A 19693-nucleotide genomic window follows, 5' to 3' on the forward strand; every position below is an offset into this window, starting at 1 on the left:
AAGGCAGAAAATATCAATGTGGACAACGCCTTGTCTGGAGACAGCCTACAGTGTGTATCGGGAGCAGACCAGTGTAATGCAGAGAGAAGTAGTGGACAGGAGGCAGGGAGCGGGACAGCAAATCTGCAGCGTTTGAACAGCAGAAATAGCTAAGATTCACCTGCAAAACTCTTGTATTTTCTGTCACTACGGATAATACACCTACCTCCTGTAAATTTTTTTGATTCTTTCCAAATGATTTAGAGAGGTCTGTGTTTTTAGTACTTCAAAATGCTCAGGATACACCTGAAGGTCAGAGTCTGGGGGAGGGAGCTTGTCTGCAAAGCTACACTGAAGCATACAATTGTTCAAAAGGACAGGATGAAGAGCACAAAATGGATTTTGAAGAATGCAAGATGGGTAAAAGCTGCTACCCCCTGCCATCAGGATTTTATTAGAAATGCACCAGACAGAAAGGTGCCTTTGAATGTTAACTTGATACCATGTTTTCCTTTGCAATGTATTCCAATTCATCATAATATTTCTTTCAAGTACACATAAATGCATCTGGCATCTAAGCATCCTTATTTTATACCACTGCTTCCTACATAATTTTAGCTTTTGGGCAGGCCACTGAAAGCTTTCTCTGATGCCTTTTTAGGAATAATATATGAATGTAAAACGTAGATCGCATTATCGGATAGCTCAGGTTCTACATCTGAGTGCTTTGAAAGTGCTCTTTCTGTTTAATTAATAAAAGGGGGGGGGACCGTCTTCTAATATATCGTCTTGAGTTTGCAGCCGTGGTTGCTGAATCTGTGATATCTTTAAGGATCGTTATTCTCCTTTTCTAATTATTGTATGCACCACGTGTGGATGAAGAGCTTTGGTTTTTAGTAATCTTGGATTTTTCTCCAAATGTAATTATTCTCATATTTCTGGGGTGGAAATATTTTACAAAAAAAATGTTTGCAAGAAAAATGTGACCCTTACCATAAGATATAAAAAATGAAACTTTTTTAAGTGTTCCAGGTAGGCTAAATGACCCTAAGCACACCACAATGATCCAGGATAGCTGTAGGTAACTCACTTATCCTCTGCCATCCTGCCTCACAAGCAGTTAGAAGAGCAGAGAGGCTTGTTCTATCTGCCTTCTCTGTTAAAAAGTCAGGAGACGGGATGAGCAGAAGAGCAAGAACAGTCCAATCTACCCTGTTATGGATTTCCAGCACTTGTTATGCTGAGTAAATCCGGAGTGGCAAGTGCCACTGGTGCAGGTAATAGAAGCAAAACGACCTCACCAGCTTTCTTCTAGTGGGAGAGATAATCTTCATCACGGGTAGATGGGCAGATAATTTTTAGTGCTCTGTGTTCTGTGACTGTAGCAGACTAGAGAATCTGGGTCAATAATATGCTCTATGCATTGTCCTCTGCTCTTGAATAGGTAAGATCATGGGCTGCAAGAAGCAGTTTCAGGAAACAAGCTGAACTGTAGAAACACGTTCTTCTCACCTTCTTTTACTTACTTACCCTGTTTGTATTTGGCTAAAAATCCTCCACCTCGCAGACTGCCATCCGTCCTTAGTTTTACATACATGCTGTCTCCACTGGAATGGATGGGTTCTGGTATCTGATCCCCACAAAATTTACCTAGCTGTTTAGCATTACTGTTGTTGCCATCATATACCTTAAAAAAAAAAAAAAATTAATAAAGCTAATGGCATTACAAATTCAAGTGATTTCCCCCTGACAAATGTCTGCTTAGGGAATAGTTATTGGGTATACAAGAGGTTAAATTCTATTTCTGCTCAGAGGAAGCCTGACAGGCATTTCAGAAACAAGCGAACCAGTGGAAAAACAGGAAGACAGTAACTGAATATTGGTGAGTTTTGAGGGGCTTACTCACCAGGAGGGGAAAACTGCACTCCATTTCAACTCTATTAAAGATATTCAAATAATTTATGCAACAGTTTATTTAATTTACTACAAGAGTATATTAAGGCCTTGGTCCAAAACACGGCAAAGATATAAAGATATAGACAGATTCTTGTTTCAGTGGCCTTTCTATCTAGACATAAATGCTTTTCTTACCAGCAGCTACACAGACACCGCTGCTTTACCTCTCACTGCTCCGTGATATGAAGGTAACATGTCAGCATGGAGCCTTCCTGTTATGGGTCTGTTCACTTAGTTACAAATGTTTGAAGACCAGAACCACGTATTTTGCCTTGCCTGTGTACTCATCATACTCAGCTGCCTCTTGTGGAGCCAAGTGTCACAGGGTACATACCGCAAGGTAATCAAAGTTGCACTTTGTGTGATACTCTAGATGGAACTGTTCAAACTGGATTTCGAATGGGGTTCCTCGGCTTCCTCTGAGCAACCAGTAGCACTCTGAATTGTGGTAATATGGCATAGGGTAGTTGGGAGACATGAAGATACCAGAAGCTGTCGTCAAAGTCCCACCACAACCTGAAAATGGCAAAGAAACCAAACCAACATTTAACACCTAGAAGAGTAGAGAATTACACGTGATGTGTGAGATTCACACTACTGACCTCCTTCATGTGCCCTGAACATCTTCAGTGATGCCCAAGAAACCTGCATCTAGCCAACAGTATTGTAAGCAGAAGAGAGCCCATAGCAGCTAGAAATATTAACTATCTAATTTAAAGAGTGCTCCTGATAGACAGTTAATGTTCAAGTGGAAATCTCTCCATTAAATTCTTGGATACTGCTTTCTTAAACATATGATGCTACATTATACCTAGGGAATAGTATATCCTTCCCAGTGGAGAAAAAGAAAGTCATAACCTTGATCTTAACAACCTGAACATATTTTGCTATATAATTAGCAGACAGATTTCAGAAGATGGAAAGCAGAAAAGATGTAGGGGAAAGGTGAGAAATTAAATGCAAATGAAAGACCAAAAGTGAGATGTGTAAAATGGTTTTATACTTGTTGCGGTCATTTTACCTGCTGATGTACCATCCCACTCTGCTGAAAATCCCTTTCTTGTACCAAATATGTCACTGACAAACTTTATCCATAGCTTGTTACCATGAGAAATTATAACAGGAGGCAGGTCTGTACCACAGTATTTTCCAAGAAGGGGAGAAGTTTCATAGCCTCCATCTCTAGAACAATAGAGAAGAAAAACCTTGGGTAAAAGAGGGAAACCATGAGAAATGTTAACAAACCAAAAATCTTGGGATTCTTTCAGGCCTGGGAAAGACTAATTCTGTCTCTTCATCTTCCACAGCAATACAGCTACCAAATACTGGAGGAGTCCTGCTACTTGCAGTAAGAAGTCCTACCAGAAGCACCTGCTTGCTGGGTATGTCCACTCTCTCATCTCAGCAGCCTGTCCAGAGTCTGTCAAGAGATAGACTCAAGAAGTGTCTCAAGTAGGCTTGATGCTGCAGAAGCAGGACCTTCTCTGTATTCTACAAGGTGACAATCATTGGTGTAACCAAAGGTAATCGTCTAGTTTGAAGAAATAACAGTTTCCTCACTTTTCACTGTTTAGCCTGCCACAGAACCAGATGAGCTGACCTATTAAAAAAAATATGTTTATTTGCCACCACAAAAACCAGAACCCATTTCTCAGAAATTAAATGATGCATGTTTTGAAATATTTTCTTAGCCTTCAGAATTGTTTCTACAACCACTTATCTCGTTTTTTTTAAATAAGTAATATTTCCAGTAATATTGTCTAATACTGTAATCAGGATGCACATACAATGTTCTGGTTTGCTACCTGCACATCTCACGAGAGTAAAAAAAGACAGTGACAACCTACTTATCAATTGCTTTCTAACCTTATAGTTAAGCACTTTCATATTACAAATATCCGACAGGTCATTAGGACAACAATAAATATATTTATATCTATATATGGGTGCAATCTTGATATGATGCTTTTTAAGTGGACAGTAATACTGTAATACTTTTCAATTTCAATTTTCACAGGCTTATACCTTCTTTTAAGAGAAATTTCTACTTAGACCTTGCCACTCTGTTTTCTTGTCATCCTCCCAGCTTAAAATCCTTGCCGCTGTCTCAGGTTACTGGGAGTTGAAGAATGGTGCCAGAACCCCCCCTCACTTGCATCTCAGCCTCTGCAGCTGCAGTCAGATGAACGATTTTCTTAGTTGACTGAATGCAATTTATCAGAGGACACCTCAGGACAACAAACCAGACTGGCACCTCCCCTAAGACTTATCTAGCTGCCCCGTTTAATGGTATCAAGTTTGATAAGGCATTCTGGAAATCCAGTTATTGCAGCAGAAACGTGCAGAGTTGCATTTAGTAGTGTTCTAGCTGCATCTTAAAACCTATTTAATGCTGCTGAGCTCTTCACAGTGACAACAGAGTTAGATTTATGCAATAAATGAATGTTTTCAGTTCTTGAGGTGAAAAAGGGGGAGGCAAAAAACCCTGTTATAATTCAGGTCTACCCCAAATTAAGGTGTTAACTGTTAAAATAAAGTTAGATTAAATTTAATCTCAGATTGTTGTTTTAAAATGAAAAAATTACTTAGAAAATATTGAAAAAGCCTTTCAGGTTTTCATAACTTTCTCCAGTTTGTATGTACAGCTGAAAACAACCAGCTAATTCAGCAGAAACTCAGAACCTCAATACTGCAACTTCAGCAAGCACCTTTTTTTCTGGTTCTGAAAAATAAGACACAACTTAACAAGGAATAACCCATACAGAATATCTGGTATAATTTTCAAATGAGCTTTATCATGGGGCTCATGGAGGTCATGGAAACTCATGGCATGCGTAAAAATACACTGGCGTTCTGTAGACATGGTCCATCTAGAGAGCTGGCTTATGAAGACAAAAATGGGTGCACTGACACTGCAAAGGGCAAATCTTATACATCAACACAGCAGCAAGGATGGAAACTTGGTGCAGGTGTATTGTAAGCGTGCAGCTAACCTTCCTGCAAATATTACTTTCTTCTACTTTTCTCTGTCCTGTAAAATTTACTAGAAATCACCTAGTATGCTAATATCCTAAGTTTAACGGTGATGCCAGTATAGACAAATATTGCAGATTATATACATGTTCCTAGTGCTGCATCACAGAATAGCTCCTGTTTAAACAAGATAAACATAGAACAGAATATAGACCCATAGAACCATAGAAGAGTTGGAAGGGACCATCTAGTCCTATCACGTCTCCCCCCCTGCAATGAGCAGGGACATGTTCAACTAGATCAGGTTGCTCAGAGCCCCGTCCAACCTGACCTTGAATGTTTCCAGGGACGGGGCACCTACCACCTCTCTGGACAACCTGCTCCAGTGTTTCACCAGCCTCATCGTAAAAAATTTCTTCCTTGTATCTAGTCTAAATCTTTCCTCTTTTAGTTTCAAATCATTACACCTTGTCCTATCGCAACAGGTCCTGCTAAAATGTTTGTCCCTTTTTTCTTATAAGCCCCCTTTAAGTACTGAAAGGCTGAAATTAAGGTCTCCCTGGAGCCTTCTCTTCTCCAGGCTGAACAACCCCAACTCTCTCAGCCTGTCCTCATAGGAGAGGTGATCTAGCCCTCGGATCATTTCTGTGGCCCTCCTCTGGACCTTCTTCAACACGTGCATGTCTTTCCTATGCTGGGGGCTCTAGAGCTGGACTTGGTACTCCAGGTAGGGTCTCACCAGAGCAGAGTAGAGGGGTAGAATCACCTCCCTCGACCTGCTGGCCATGCTTCTTTTGATGCAGCCCCGGATACGGTTGGCTTTCTGGGCTGCGAGCCCACATTGCAGGCTCATGTCTAGCTTTTCATCCACCAGTACACCCAAGTCTTTCTCGGCAAGGCTGCTCTGAACCCCTTCATTCCCCAGCCTGCATTTGTGCTTGGTATTGCTGTGACCCAGGTACAGGACCCTGCACTTGGCCTTGTTGAACCTCATGAGTTTCACATGGGCCCACTTCTTGAGCCTGTCCAAGTCCCTCTGGACGGCATGTCAGCTACACCACTCACTTTGGTTTCATCTGCAAACTTGCTGAGGGTGTGCTCGATCCCACTGTCTATGTCATCAGTGAAGATACTAAACAGCACAGGTCCCAGTACGGACCCCGAGGGACACCACTTGTCACTAGTCTCCATCTGGACAGTGAGCTGTCAACAACTACCTTCTGGATGCAACCATCCAGCCAATTCCTCATCCACTGAACAGTCCACCCATCAAATCCATATCTCTCCAGTTTAGAGAGCAGGATGTTGGGGAGGACCATGTCAAAGCCCTTACAGAGGTCCAGATAGATGATGTCCATAGCTCTTCCCTTGTCCTCTGATGTAGTCACTCCATTATAAAAGGCCACTAGGTTGGTCAGGCTGGGACTTGCCCTTGGTGAAGCCATGCTGGCTGTCTCGAATTACCTCCTTGTCCTCCATGTGCCTTAGCACAGCTTTTAGGAAGATCTGTTCCATGATATTCCCAGGCACAAAGGTGAGGCTGACATGTTGACAGTCCTCCTTTCTACCCTTTTTAAAAACAGGTGCAAAGTTTCCCTTTTTCCAGTCACCAGGGTCTTCACCTGACTGACATTACTTTTCAAATATCATGGAGAATATGTCACAAAACACACCACAAAACCCTTTGTTTCTGTACCAAGGAAAAAAAGCATGGAACAAGTGCATGGGAACACAGTTCACATACTCCACTTGCTCTGAGAACTGGAATTGACCAAGTGGGAAAGCCAACAATGGAGCAGGATGGGAGGGGGAAAAGACAGCCTTTAAAGTTCTCTGGTAAGTACTTTTCCTACATGGTCAGCACAGGTGTATAGTTACAACTATAGCTTCTGAACATGCCTAAGTGGATTGGGACAACTTCCATGGTTATCTGTAATAAGGACAAGAGAAATAATTAGGCTTGCCTGATTTCTACATAATCCTCTGTACAGCGTTTATTCCCTTCCAAGGTGAAGTTGGTGAAGTGTAGCTCAATCTGTCTGTTTATCCCCACTGTGATGGTGTATATGCACTCCGTCCGGACAGGGTAGTTATTGGGATAGTTTGGAGATGTTAGCACGCCAGTTTCAGTACTGTAGTTGTGTGAGCACACTTTAAAAAGAAAAGAAACAAATATGAATTAATTTAATATGTATGCTAAATTAACAGGAAATTTCTATTTCCAATAGACAGAGGAGCAAACTCTTCCTGGTCACATCTTACTGCTGAATGTCATCACTATAAACTAAAACCAGAATCCAGCTTTTTCATGTAATTTCTTATATTTGAGTTGATTTGTTCAGCTTTTACCAGAACACTGTCTCTGTAATAAATAGGCAACAGAAGTCTAGTTCCAACCGCCTACATTGGCTTTGACCTAAAACCCAGGTCAGCAGAGAAAGGAAACTGAAAGGGATGTCTTGATCAACACCAAAGGTAGGATTCTTGAATTTCTGAAAAGCAGTGGTGGTGGAAACTGAATACAGTCCCCAGATATGAGGAGATGCTGGATTGTTCTCAGGCATTCCCCATCATCAAACCTGCGAGATGGGGATTTAAATCTAAATTTCTTTTCCCATTTTCTGGGCCACATGTGACAATCAGTTGGCAAATAGTGTAATCCTTAGATTGTGAGGACAAAGCAGTTCTACTTAAGGCCTTATACTAAAATCAGCTACATCACTTCTCTGTAAGCACTGCAGAAGCATCTTGGTATTATGAGCTGGAAAGAAAAAAATAGCATGGACTAACGCTGAGCCAGAACCTCATCAATAATTAAAAGGAAGATCTTTCAAAAGCAGAGACATAAGGACTAGGAATGAAAATATCTTAAAAAAATAGATTTAAAAATATTTAAAAAAATAAAAATGGTAAATGGGACTTCTTTTGGAGAGAAAATTTGTCATATATTAGTTGGTCACAGTCTGAAAAAGGTTTGTGATCTGGCTGCAAAAAGGGCAAGAAGAAGTGATCCGTGTCAGATGTTTTCAGTCGAAACAGGGAATCTTGATACCAATGCACATGGAAAAATATGGATTACCATGGTCCCTGATGTTCTGGAAATCAAATGAGACAGAGGTTGTGGAAATAACAGGAAATTAGTAGATTAGTAGGCAAGGGACACTAGAAGAGCTTAACTTGTTTAGCTTAGCAAGTGCAGGAGAAAGAGATAAACATCAAGAAGCACGAAGAAAAGAAAAATGGAACACACTCTCAATGACAGTACAAGCTCTGAAGTTAAAAATTGTTCATGAATACAGATATACAGAAATTAGCAGAAAGTTTCTATCAGGGGGTTTCTAGAGCCAGCCAACATTAACAGATGCAGAAAGGGGAAAAAAGTCCGCTGTTTTTTAAGATACAGTTTGATTATTTTAATTAAGAAGGGGACCCCATTATGTAGCTCTTGGCAAAAAAAAAAAAAGGGGGAGAGGGGGCATAAAATTGTAGACTGGATGTAATGACCCTGGAGGCTCACTCTAGTCCTCCATTCCCCTATTTCAGGTCCTACAGGTTGCAAATATAAGAAATAAAAGTAGATTTCTCAAATGCTTTTAGTCAAATAGGCAAGGTTAGACTAACTAAAAAGTACAACTGAAAGAGCAAGCAAAATATTATGATTAACTTCGCAGTCATTTAAGCTGATTGCCACAGACCTCTGAAACTTCTTTTCTAACATAGCACAGCTGCAGTAGTAATACTTGTGCTTATCACTTCAATATGCATAATAATTTACGGGGAGGGGATGAAATCACAGTTCAGGCCCTCCATGTCTGAGGATGGTCATTTCTATGTCTGTTCTCTATCCATTCTAACCACCAAAACAGTCTTGCTTTTAATGGTGTCTTTTTTAATGGTTGTTTTTTTCATTGTTGGTGACCTGGAAGGCCTCTGTTGAAAAAGTTTTCAGCGGGATAAATACCCTCAAAGCTAGCTACTAGCCTCATGTTCCTAATTCATCACAAGGAGAACAAAGAAACGTGACACAGAAAGAGGCCAATAATTTTCTGCCATTGGATTGTACATTGTATTGACAAGTCAAAAAGGTCTCAGGCACTAATTCACCTAAAATCACGATCTATTAAAGTCTTTATCCAGAATTTTAGTCACTTGTGTGTTCCATCACAGATATGCTCTAATGAATGCATATAACAATCAGTTTAGTCCTGGTCACCTTAAAAACCTTATTCTGCCTTATAAATCCTTATAATGCCCTTTCTGTTCTTCCAGCTCCCGTGGTGTTTCATGTTATGTAGGGCTTATCATCAAACCACAGATCCTTAAGTCATGTGATTTCTTGAGAACACTGCCTGCAGGGTTAGAAATCTGACTTACAAATGTGACCCAAGTTTTTCCTAATGGCTCATTGCACAAAAAACAATAAAAAAATAAAATTAAAATGTGTGTTTGTTAGATTTATTATTAGGTTTACTATTTATTAGGTTACTTATTTTTAACTAATTTCCTCCTGATTTTCGAAGGGTAGGTGCCTGATTCATGCACATTTAGTGGTTAGAGCTGTTGCAATACTACCATTCCTTATTCACTCAGAGGCTAGGACCATGAATACTACCTTTCAGACTGGAGAATATTACAATTGATGTACTAGATAAGGGGCCTTAGGATAAAATCAGCAACACGGAACCCAAAATATTTTTATCAGCCCTTTTAAGAACAATTTCCACAGAATTGTCCAGGTTCCCTCCCTCACCAAAGTTTGCTTTCTTGGGAGTAATCTATACAGAAACTCCTATCCGAAGTGTGCTATTTTAAACTGGGTGCTGTATACTGATCTACATTTCACATAACAATCTTCTTTGTGAGCTAAGGGCGATAAATACAGAAAGTGGAGCCCGGACTGCCTTAGAAATGTCAGACTTCTGGCCACAGTGAAATAAATCCAAGTGTAGACACTGCTATGATGACTCGGGAAAGCATAAATGAACCCATGATTTGTGTCAGCCAACTCTCTTCTGGTACCTGGATTCATTTGTTGTGTTCTGCTTTCAGCAGGAGAGCTGGCATTTCCCTTTTGCTCTCACCTCACTAACACAGCATTTGGGGGTGTGCTTGGGCAGTGACAGTTTCTTCAGTGAAAACTGTTAGCAAAGTTAGCAGGAAAAATGTATTTTGACTGCTTTGCCAAAGTTCAGAATGCAGTCTAACTCCATAATGTGATTATTATATGCCTGGAAAAAATATGAATTCAGTTTGGTTTGAAGACAGTTATCACTGCCCATGAATTGCGGCAGCAATTTCCAAGGACAATCACACATCTTGCCTTGCTGGTGCGTGAGGTTTTAAAAGCTATTCAATGTGCTTTCTGATTTTGGTCCTAAATGTGTTTGCTGTTCTGAAAAAAATGCCATAAATGGCAGTAATCCACTGTAATAGCCAACAGCGAAGAAAAATGCCAGCTTTTGTACCCCTCACTCATGATTGTATACTGCAGAAAATTATATCCATGGTTTTTCCTATAAAGAGATATTCATCACTTGCCACAATTCTAATTAATCAAAAATAAAACTATAATGTCATATGTAAAATGGCAGTTTCTTCCTTTTTATCTCACTCTGCCAAAGGAGAACTGGGATCCCTAACAATTAGACTTTTATGTAACACTATGTATGTTTAGAAAAAAAAAGGAAGAAACTATCACATGAAGTATACGCCTCTCCACAGGCAATGGGAAAGCACATCTGTACTCCAGGGCCTTCTGGTACTGCTGCTGGCAGATGCTAGCAGGCTTAACTTTTACCAAGAAGGCACACAAAGGTCCTTTGTACCATTTCAGACCCAAACGCCTCAGAAACACTGGGTACAGCTGTTCAAAAAGAATCTCTGACTCTCTTCTGCTGATTTACACATTAACACACATACTATAGAGTTGTATGCATATATATAAGCATCTATAGGCAGACTAATACTCTGATCAAACACAACCAAGTTACAGTGGTCTAACAAGTGGTCAGTTGCCAGCTGATAGAGCATTTTTCCTGAGACTCACAAGGAACTGGGCAGATGCCCAAGATGCCTGCAGGACTTCAGCCTTTTTTTCTGTCGTAGCTCAGCCTCGTTCAACTATGCCCTGTATCTCTGCATCCACATATTTATCAGACATTACTTTCCATTCTTGTCTTTGCTCATTCAGCTGAAGAGAAGAGCCAGGGAACATCCTCCTAATAATTACTGGGTTCAGTCAGCAAGATGGCAATGGAGATCTCAATTTGTACTCAGCTATCAAAAGAGACACAAAAATCTATATATCACTTTCCTGTACACTTTTAAGTCTATGGGTTCACGTATGTTTTTCTTCCTTTCCTCATCTTTCTCAAACTCTGACTTCTCCAGTCAGTCATTGTCAGCTAACATATACCACACAATGAAGCTATTTAAAACCAAGTTACCCCTCTTGGTAAAAAACATTATTCACAATTCAGGATGATAAGGAGGAAAAATATTATCTTTCACCAAAGCCAAGAAAAGACCAGGAATAAAACCTCTATCAGGAAGGCAATCTGCTAAAAACCTTGCTAAGGATGACTTTTCTCAGCAGAAAGGATGAAATGAAGCCTCCTTACTGAAATAAACAAATGAAGGAAAAGGAAAAAGGAGAAAGAAGGAAAAAGGAAAAAGGAAAAAATCCCCCCCAAAACCCCTTTTCAAAGTAAAACAAATAAATTCCCACTTACTTGGGAAGAAGTCAAGGACAATAAAATACATACCCTGACTCTAGTGCTATTCCTATTGGAAAATCGTGGCCTGCATCTTTCAAGACCCTGAGAAACACATGCAGGAAAGACTAAGCCCTTTAAGATTTTTCAGTACTTTTACATGGGTTCTTTGTGTTGTGGTCAGCCAAGATGGGAAAAGGAAAATCCTAAAATCTATCAAAACACATATATGATTGTTGTAACATTTGTCTATTTGGTATTTGAGATGTGAACTCTAGGAAATAAATCCAAACATTACCCTGCTCTCCATGTGACTTTCCCCTTGAAAAGACAGAAAGATGGTCAAGAACTAAGCATCTGAGGTACAGATCATTTAAGTGGGCAACATACGTTTTAAACAACTGAGTATCACGTGAGCATGTTTGACTGAACAGTGTCCATTTGTATTGCTGCCGTATGATCTATTCACAGCTACGAGCTGGCAGACTGCTAAAACCATTTTTTGCACTTTATGGACCGTGGCCATGGCTGTATCTCGTGGCATTCCAGTTTTTTGAGAGGAAATACAGCTTTGCCATTATTTTCAGAGACTACTTTTCAACTAATTAATATATCACAGATAAACCACGTTAACACAAACATTGTTTGTTAAGAGGCATGGAGAAGCATTTTTTTTTACTCCCATTTATTCTTCTTTAGGGGATAATCTTGACCATCTTTTCAAAAGCTCATTCTCTGTAAAATAACTCCAGGCAAAAGCCTATTGAAATGTCTAATATGAACCAGAACAACTTTGACCAGTTCTGATATTGGTTACACTCTAGCTGGCTAAGAAAACATAGCTCAAAAATATGAAAGATTCTTACTGCACAAGAAACATTATTAGAACCATATTTTCTGTAACAGAAAAATGAAAATAGGCAGCAGATGTAAAAAATAAAATAAAATAAAATAAAATAAAATAAAATAAAATAAAATAAAATAAAATAAAATAAAATAAAATAAAATAAAATAAAATAAAAATCCATAGCTTTGGTAAATCTCTCAGATATGATTATGCTTAGCAGTTTGCTACCATAGTGTAACTGGATATACATAAGACAAATATCAGGCCTAAACATTTCACAGTAGGAAAACTAAACTTGATATGATTTCAGGGAAGTGGGGAGCTGCTTCTCGCAGCAAAGTCCACATACACACACGTGCTTGCCTTCTCTCAGGCCACAGCAGCTTCAAAACACTTTATTCTTAATGAAAAATGAATGTTAGCAGTCCGGTATTTATGACAACTTTATAGTACTGCTATGCTTGCACTGGGTCAAAAAGAAACAAATCTCTGTATAGAAAACAGATCATAGTTTCAACTTCTCAATCAGTTTATTACTCCCATTTTCAGTAGTTATCTGCTACTTTGCCATCCTAGTACAAACTATAATGGTTGAAATGAAAAAACATTTATTCTAGAGATCATAGTTCTAGGTCTGAGTGAGAATAAATTGAGAGTTAGCCCAGTTTAGCTGAAAAGTAGTAAAGATGTCTATGTTAATTACAGGAAAAGAAAATCATACCTGTTGTTTAGACTTTGGATTAAGATATTATATAGTTCTAATTTCATATAAACATTTTATACAGTTTCTAGCTGTAATAGCATTGATGAGAAACCAGAGTTGCATTTTTAAGGCATAGTTTGAAATTTTTCCAGGGACGGTGTTAATGCAGTTTGAACCTCATATAATGCGTATGGAAGTGCTTTGGAAGAAAGATGAGAAAATCCAGTCACCGTGGTAGCGGTGAATGAGGGGAATATGGAAGAGAGGAGGCAGAGTGAAGCTGGACAGAAAATATTGGGGTTCATCGGCACTGAGATAACTAGCAGAACCAGAGAAACTGATAGGGTTACACAGAAACAGAAATATAGATTAACGTTGAATAAAGAATGTTTTGATCTTGATGAACTGTGAGAAGAGCTGCTACAAGAACAGTGAGGAAGGAATCAAATCTCTACATGAAATATTAATCTGAAGTAAAGTAAAAGAAAAAATACCACATTAACTAGCAACAATCATATTTACAAAGTTGCAGTTTGCTGCTGCAAAAACAAGCTCATAGAAGACTTTATAAGGCTGATAATTTCACAATTTCTCACCAGTAAGAACTCAATTTCCAAACTACAGAGTCTTTCTTTGAAAGAATTTAAAAGTAGAACTTGGGGTTTGGCCTATTCTTTTCTAACAAATTAAAATCTCCTCCTTGGAATATTTCTCATCTTAATTGTTTTTACTGACTTTTGGTTTCCATGCCAGATAACTCAAGTATGAATGAAGGCAGCTGAGAAAATGGATTATTTAGATTTACAATTTATCTGATAATGAATAATAACACAGGGGCAAAATCTGTACTGGTCTCACCCACACACATGCTTGAAAGATGAAATAATAACCAAATTTTCCAAGCTGTCACCAAGAAAGCAGTTATTTTTCACAAGGTAGTAATTGGAAGTTTTTCTGGTTTTAAACAGGCTGGAGAAACTCAAAAAGTAGGAAAAATAAAATTATCAGAGAAACTAAGAGCAAACAATGAGCAGCCATTGGCAGTTCATGGCTGCATAGATAAGTACTATGAATTTCTGGTACTCATCTAATAAATCCCTTGGAGTCTGCACTCACACACAGAAATCACCTAGAAACTGGTTAATGATGGATACACAAGTTACCCAGCTACAAATGTATTCTCATTTTTACTTTTTTTCATCATCCCACTCTACCTCTTCTGTGGTTTAATTCTGCTAGGCAGAACCTGTCCCTCTACCTACATAAATTCTCTTCTACCACAGATCCGTGTTTAGCAGTGAGGGGAGCAATAGCAGACCCATGTCTAATTGGGCCTATGAAACTGGCAGTTACAGTCTTTCACTAAAAGGCTGCTTTTTCAAGTTCAGTCACTGCTAAAATGCCTTCAGTTCTGGAGACACGTGCAAACACTGGATCATGTATGGTGGGTTCAGCATAGTTTGAAAACACAGATGTGCCTCTACCCTGGAAAATCTTCAAATCAATTAGAATTCTGAGTAATTTCTCAGGTTTTCTCGGCTTTAAGGGAATGAACAGTCATTGTTCTCTTCAATAGTCTTTTTCCCCACTGAGGTATGTCTTGGCCCCTTAAAAGGAGATACATAAAGGACAGATTTAAGGCGTAACAGGAACCTTGAACTCTGCTGGAGACAGAAACGTTGCACTCTTAATGTAAAAAACCAGCTTGTGCTTTCAGGTTATTTTGCTGCTTTATCAAATGTCATCCTATATACCTTTCTCTGCCCACCATCACTATTGCACCTAAATAGGGACTGAATTAATTTTTATGGCACCTGAGAGTTCAAGTGAGTTGTCCACGATTGCTAAGCTTCCTAGATCATACATACTCAGATCAGAATGGACAAAGCAAATTCAGAAATTACTTTTCTTAAATTATTCATGCAGTTCTGCCATGTCAGCTCTTACTGGATTTTTAAAGAAAATAGCAGTGTTGCTTACAGAAATTGCTTTCTGCTTTCCTAGGTAGGAAAAAGCTTGTGAGTTGAGAAGGATAAGTAAGAAAGGGCAGAGGAGGCACCAGGCAGTCTTCTGCTAACACAGAAAATAAAGTTTCTGTTTCTCGTAGGGGTTATTTACAGTGACAGATGAAAACACTTAATTTGCATAATGAAAAGACTGACATATTACCTTTTGACGCATTCAGGGAGATATAATTAGCTGAGAAGCCCTCAGATGCAACGCTGTGATCAGTCACAAAGGACAACATCATCATGTTGCCACCACTAGTGAGAGATGGTGGAACTGATCTTCCACAGTACCTGCAGCGAAAAGATGCCCCAAATTGAATGGCAGTACTTTATGAAGCATCTGTATCACTGGAAGAGGACTCAGCTTTCCCAAGTAGTTTGAACAGTTACACATACACAAATCTCTCCTTTGGGTTATAAAGATCCCAGCCACATACCCTGTATCATGGGACTAAATACTACTACGTGGACAAGGGTACAAACCTAAACTTCCTGGCAAAATCAGAGGAGAAACTGTTCATCAAGCTGTCAAATTCTTATTGAAATTAGTCTGTACTTCATCTACAACATATTCTGGGTTTTTGTAGCAGTTGAAGCAGCTGGCCAAAGCCTAAGGTTGCAAAATGCTCTCTATTATAACAGGAGAGTCATTTGCTCCATATTTTCCAAAATACTGTCATGTCAGCCAACTACTTCACAGTCTGTAGCTGCAGCTGGATACTATTCCTAAGTACTCCAGACATTCTTGAATTCTAGGACAGCAAGAAAACCCTGTGTGTATCCAATTGGAGAAGGGGGGGAAAAAAAGTAATTATTCTTCCTTAAGATAAAAATCACATATCAGGAGAAAGTGAAAACAAAATCCTATATAATGGATACTTCGGCTTAGTTTTTGCTGAGATCCAAATGCACAATCTTTTAAGTAATCTTTCTTTCACTTCTCCAAGTGTTTCAAATCACATCTTTACCTGGGCATAGATATATTAATGCTTTTGAACTTATTTCCCATAAACCAAAATGTTAATGGGGCTGGACAACGTCAGCTATTGAAACCTGCCCTTAAAATAGCTGTCCCTCTTGACACAAGACAGTTTCTCTCAGTATACTATTTATTAAATGTGGTTCTCATTCCATGGTCAAAGAAAGCAAGCTGCCTTTACTATGCTAGGCAGAGAAATCATAGAATCATAGAATGGTTAGAGTTGGAAGGGACCTTAAAGATCATCGAGTTCCAACCCCCCTGCCATGGGCAGGGACACCTCCCACCAGACCAGGTGGCTCAAAGCCCCATCCAGCCTGGTCTTGAACACCTCCAGGGATGGGGCAGCCACAACTTCCCTGGGCAACCTGTCCCAGTGTCTCACCACCCTCACAGGAAAGAATTTCTTTCTGGTATCTAATCTAAATCTCCCCTCTTCCAATTTAAAACCATTACCCCTTGTCCTGTCACTACACTTCCTGACAAAGAGTCCCTCTCCAGCTCTCCTGTAGGCTCCCTTCACATATTGGAAGACTGCTATGAGGTCTCCCCGGAGCCTTCTCTTCTCCAGGCTGAAGAACCCCAGCTCTCTCAGCCTGTCGTCACAGGGGAGGTGCTCCATCCCTCTGATCATCTTCATGGCCCTCCGCTGGACCCGTTCCAACACGTTCATGTCCTTCCTGTGTTGAGGACTCCAAAGCTGGACACAGTACTCCAGGTGGGGTCTCACCAGAGCACAGTAGAGGGGTAGAATCACCTCCCGTGACCTGCTGGCCACGCTTCTCTTGATGCAGCCCAGGATGCGGTTGGCTTTCTGGGCTGCCAGTGCACATTGCCAGCTCATGTTGAGCTTCTCATCCACCAACACCCCCAAGTCCTTCTCCTCGGGGCTGCTCTCCAGCCATTTTCCGCCCAACCTGTATTTGTGCCTGGGATTGCCACGTCCCAGGTGCAGAACCCTGCACTTGGCCTGATTGAACTTCATGCAATTTGCACGAGCCCATCTCTCAAGCCTGTCCAGGTCCCTCTGGATGGCATCCCTTCCCTCCAGCGTGTCGACCGCGCCACCGAGCTTGGTGTCGTCGGCAAATTTGCTGAGGGTGCACTCTATCCCACTGTCAAAAATACTGCTATTGTTTCTGTAATGCAGAGAAATTAAGCTATACACAAAATTTAAGGAAGCAAATTGGATGTTGATATCTAAAGAACAGTGTTCACTCTACAGTAATTCAGCTCTGTAGGCTAATGGACATATTCACCTTCCCAATTTTTGTGCAGTGCTGTTGTCATATATTTCAAGATAATCCATTCTGCAATTATAATCAAATTCCAAGTTAAATGAAGTGAACGTCAGGCGGATAAGGAAGCCAGGTTGAATGTTGATAATCCAGGTACAGTTAATACCATGTGGATAGACATCTGGGTGACCAGGACTTGTAATGGTTCCTTCGGGTCTGGTGAGAGTTTCACCACATACTGTAGAGATTTAAAACATCAGGTTAAATGATGTAATATTAAAAAAAAATGTGCAGTTATAAAATTGGTTACTTTTTCTTCTGAAATTTCATAGTGTGTTTTCTTCGATGCATACTTCACTAATTGATTTAGAATTTACCTCCCATTACACCATCATAAAACTTAATGGCCAACTGGTTTTAGTGTCCAGGAAAATTTGGAAAGTCACAACACTCTATATAGAAAACAACAAAAAAATCCTTACCTGTATCTATTGGCCAGTACTCAGCCCTGAAGCCAAGGTTGGTAAGAGAGGAAGCTCTGAATTTGATATAGAGAATGCTCCGTGTAGATTGCACTCTAGATGGTACAGCTGTACCACAGTATTTCCCCAAAAGAGGAGAGTCTGTGTTGTTGCCATCTCTGACCTGAAGAAAAGTGTATTCAAAATATCCCATACAAATTTCTATTATATAAATGTTGTAAGCATAAATGATTTCATAAGAATCATGTAAAAGAGATCTTTAGTAAGTCGAACCCTACCCTTTCTTCAGCATGGTTTCCACTACAGGCACATACAAGGCAACCTTACGATTGTCAGAGAAGCGCTGTCCCACCTAAAGCGTGTCAGATGGACAAAAGCTGAGATCTTACACCCTCAACAGTAAGTGGCACAAAACCTCCAAAACCAGGCCTGTTTATTTAAAGACACCTGCTACTTGACTCTGATTATCAAAATGGTCATATCATCTTTGGAGAATCAAGAAAAGGTTTGGGAATCCATTATGGACCTGGAAAAGCTTTTATGACTGTTGTAAGAAGTGCTTGTCTGTCAAGCAATTCTGCTTTGGTGGAGACGAGTATGAGAAGGAACATACAGATAAGAATCTATCTACTATTCATAGTATAAGTGTATTATTCTTTACCTCAATGTAGTCTGAGTCACAAGTGGTTGTATTTCGAATGTCAAAGTCGATAAAGTTTATAACCACCGCTTTGCTCACTGGCTGGGAGATGATCCACTCACAGGTCTTTGGGTGAGGGGACATCCTGGGGTAGTAAGGTGAATGGATAGTGCCTGCTCCAGACAAGGAGCCTCCACAGGCTGCCAAGAGACACCAAGAATCAGTACTTGTGATGAATGATTTCAAGGAATGTATAATGTGATGTCTATCAAATATCACTATGAAATTACAAGAAAATCATCACTAAAAAACAATCTCCTTACAGCATCTACTACAGATCCAATTAGTATTAGAAAGTATTTAAAAGAACATGTTGCTATAAGTATAACGTAAACGTGTATACAGAAGACCAGTCTAAGTGTGCCTATGAAAACTAATGGATTTGACTCATTTGTGTCACAGATTTGTTGGTGGTTAAGAACTAAAAGATATGAAAAATGAAAGCAAAAACATTTAGGCAGAATTATAGCTATATCATGTTTGGTATGTTAGCAGTGAGTGATATGTCATTAATAGAAGCAATGAGGGGTGCATTTCCAAGCATGCTAGGAGTGCCTACAACAGACACTCTGCAGGCATCATCTTCACCTGAAAGTAGCAATAAATAAACAAACTGACTCTTTTTCTTTCTTTCTTTCCGTTCTTTGGAAGCTTGTCTTAAACCCATTACATGGATAATATAGCATGGAAATGACTGAAAGTGTGCAAATTACAGATCAGTTCACTGTGCAAGTCACCAGTTCCTCTTACCAACTTGATAAACAGCCCTGAAGCTAGCCCTTTGCACAGAAGCGTCAGACTTGAACTTGATCCAGAGACTGTTGCTGGTAGAAGTGATTGGAGACATGAGTGTACTATGACAGAATTTGCTAATAAGGGAAGACATCTCACTGTCACCATCTCGAACCTAGTCAGCAAAAAAAAAAAAAAAAAAAGAAAAATATCAGATCATAAAAATGTTGGGATCTGATATCCGGATAAAATTATAATCTCACAAGAGCTGCTAAATAACAAAAGGAGTAACTATTGTATTTATTTATAAGAGGAACAAAGAGCCATCACAGTAATTGGCACAAGCACATGGTTTACAAGACCTCAGAGGGAGGATCAGATG

The 19693-nt window shown here is 39.6% G+C and overlaps 1 protein-coding gene across 1 annotated transcript in view; it reads right to left on the minus strand.

Annotated features, from left to right (window-relative positions):
- Positions 1–19693, minus strand: part of CUBN (cubilin) — a 148944-nt gene that overhangs the window by 103913 nt on the left and 25338 nt on the right. Inside the window, exons 18-26 of the mRNA XM_074156956.1 lie at positions 19330–19486; positions 18541–18719; positions 17880–18042; positions 17419–17635; positions 15341–15471; positions 6873–7059; positions 2957–3117; positions 2270–2451; positions 1510–1666 (exon numbers count right to left, since the gene is read on the minus strand). Coding sequence (XP_074013057.1) covers positions 1510–1666; positions 2270–2451; positions 2957–3117; positions 6873–7059; positions 15341–15471; positions 17419–17635; positions 17880–18042; positions 18541–18719; positions 19330–19486 — 1534 coding nt within the window. The remainder of the gene's footprint in view (positions 1–1509; positions 1667–2269; positions 2452–2956; positions 3118–6872; positions 7060–15340; positions 15472–17418; positions 17636–17879; positions 18043–18540; positions 18720–19329; positions 19487–19693) is intronic.

The sequence above is a fragment of the Numenius arquata genome, chromosome 12, assembly GCF_964106895.1.
Source record: "Numenius arquata chromosome 12, bNumArq3.hap1.1, whole genome shotgun sequence".
Classification (NCBI taxonomy): domain Eukaryota; kingdom Metazoa; phylum Chordata; class Aves; order Charadriiformes; family Scolopacidae; genus Numenius; species Numenius arquata.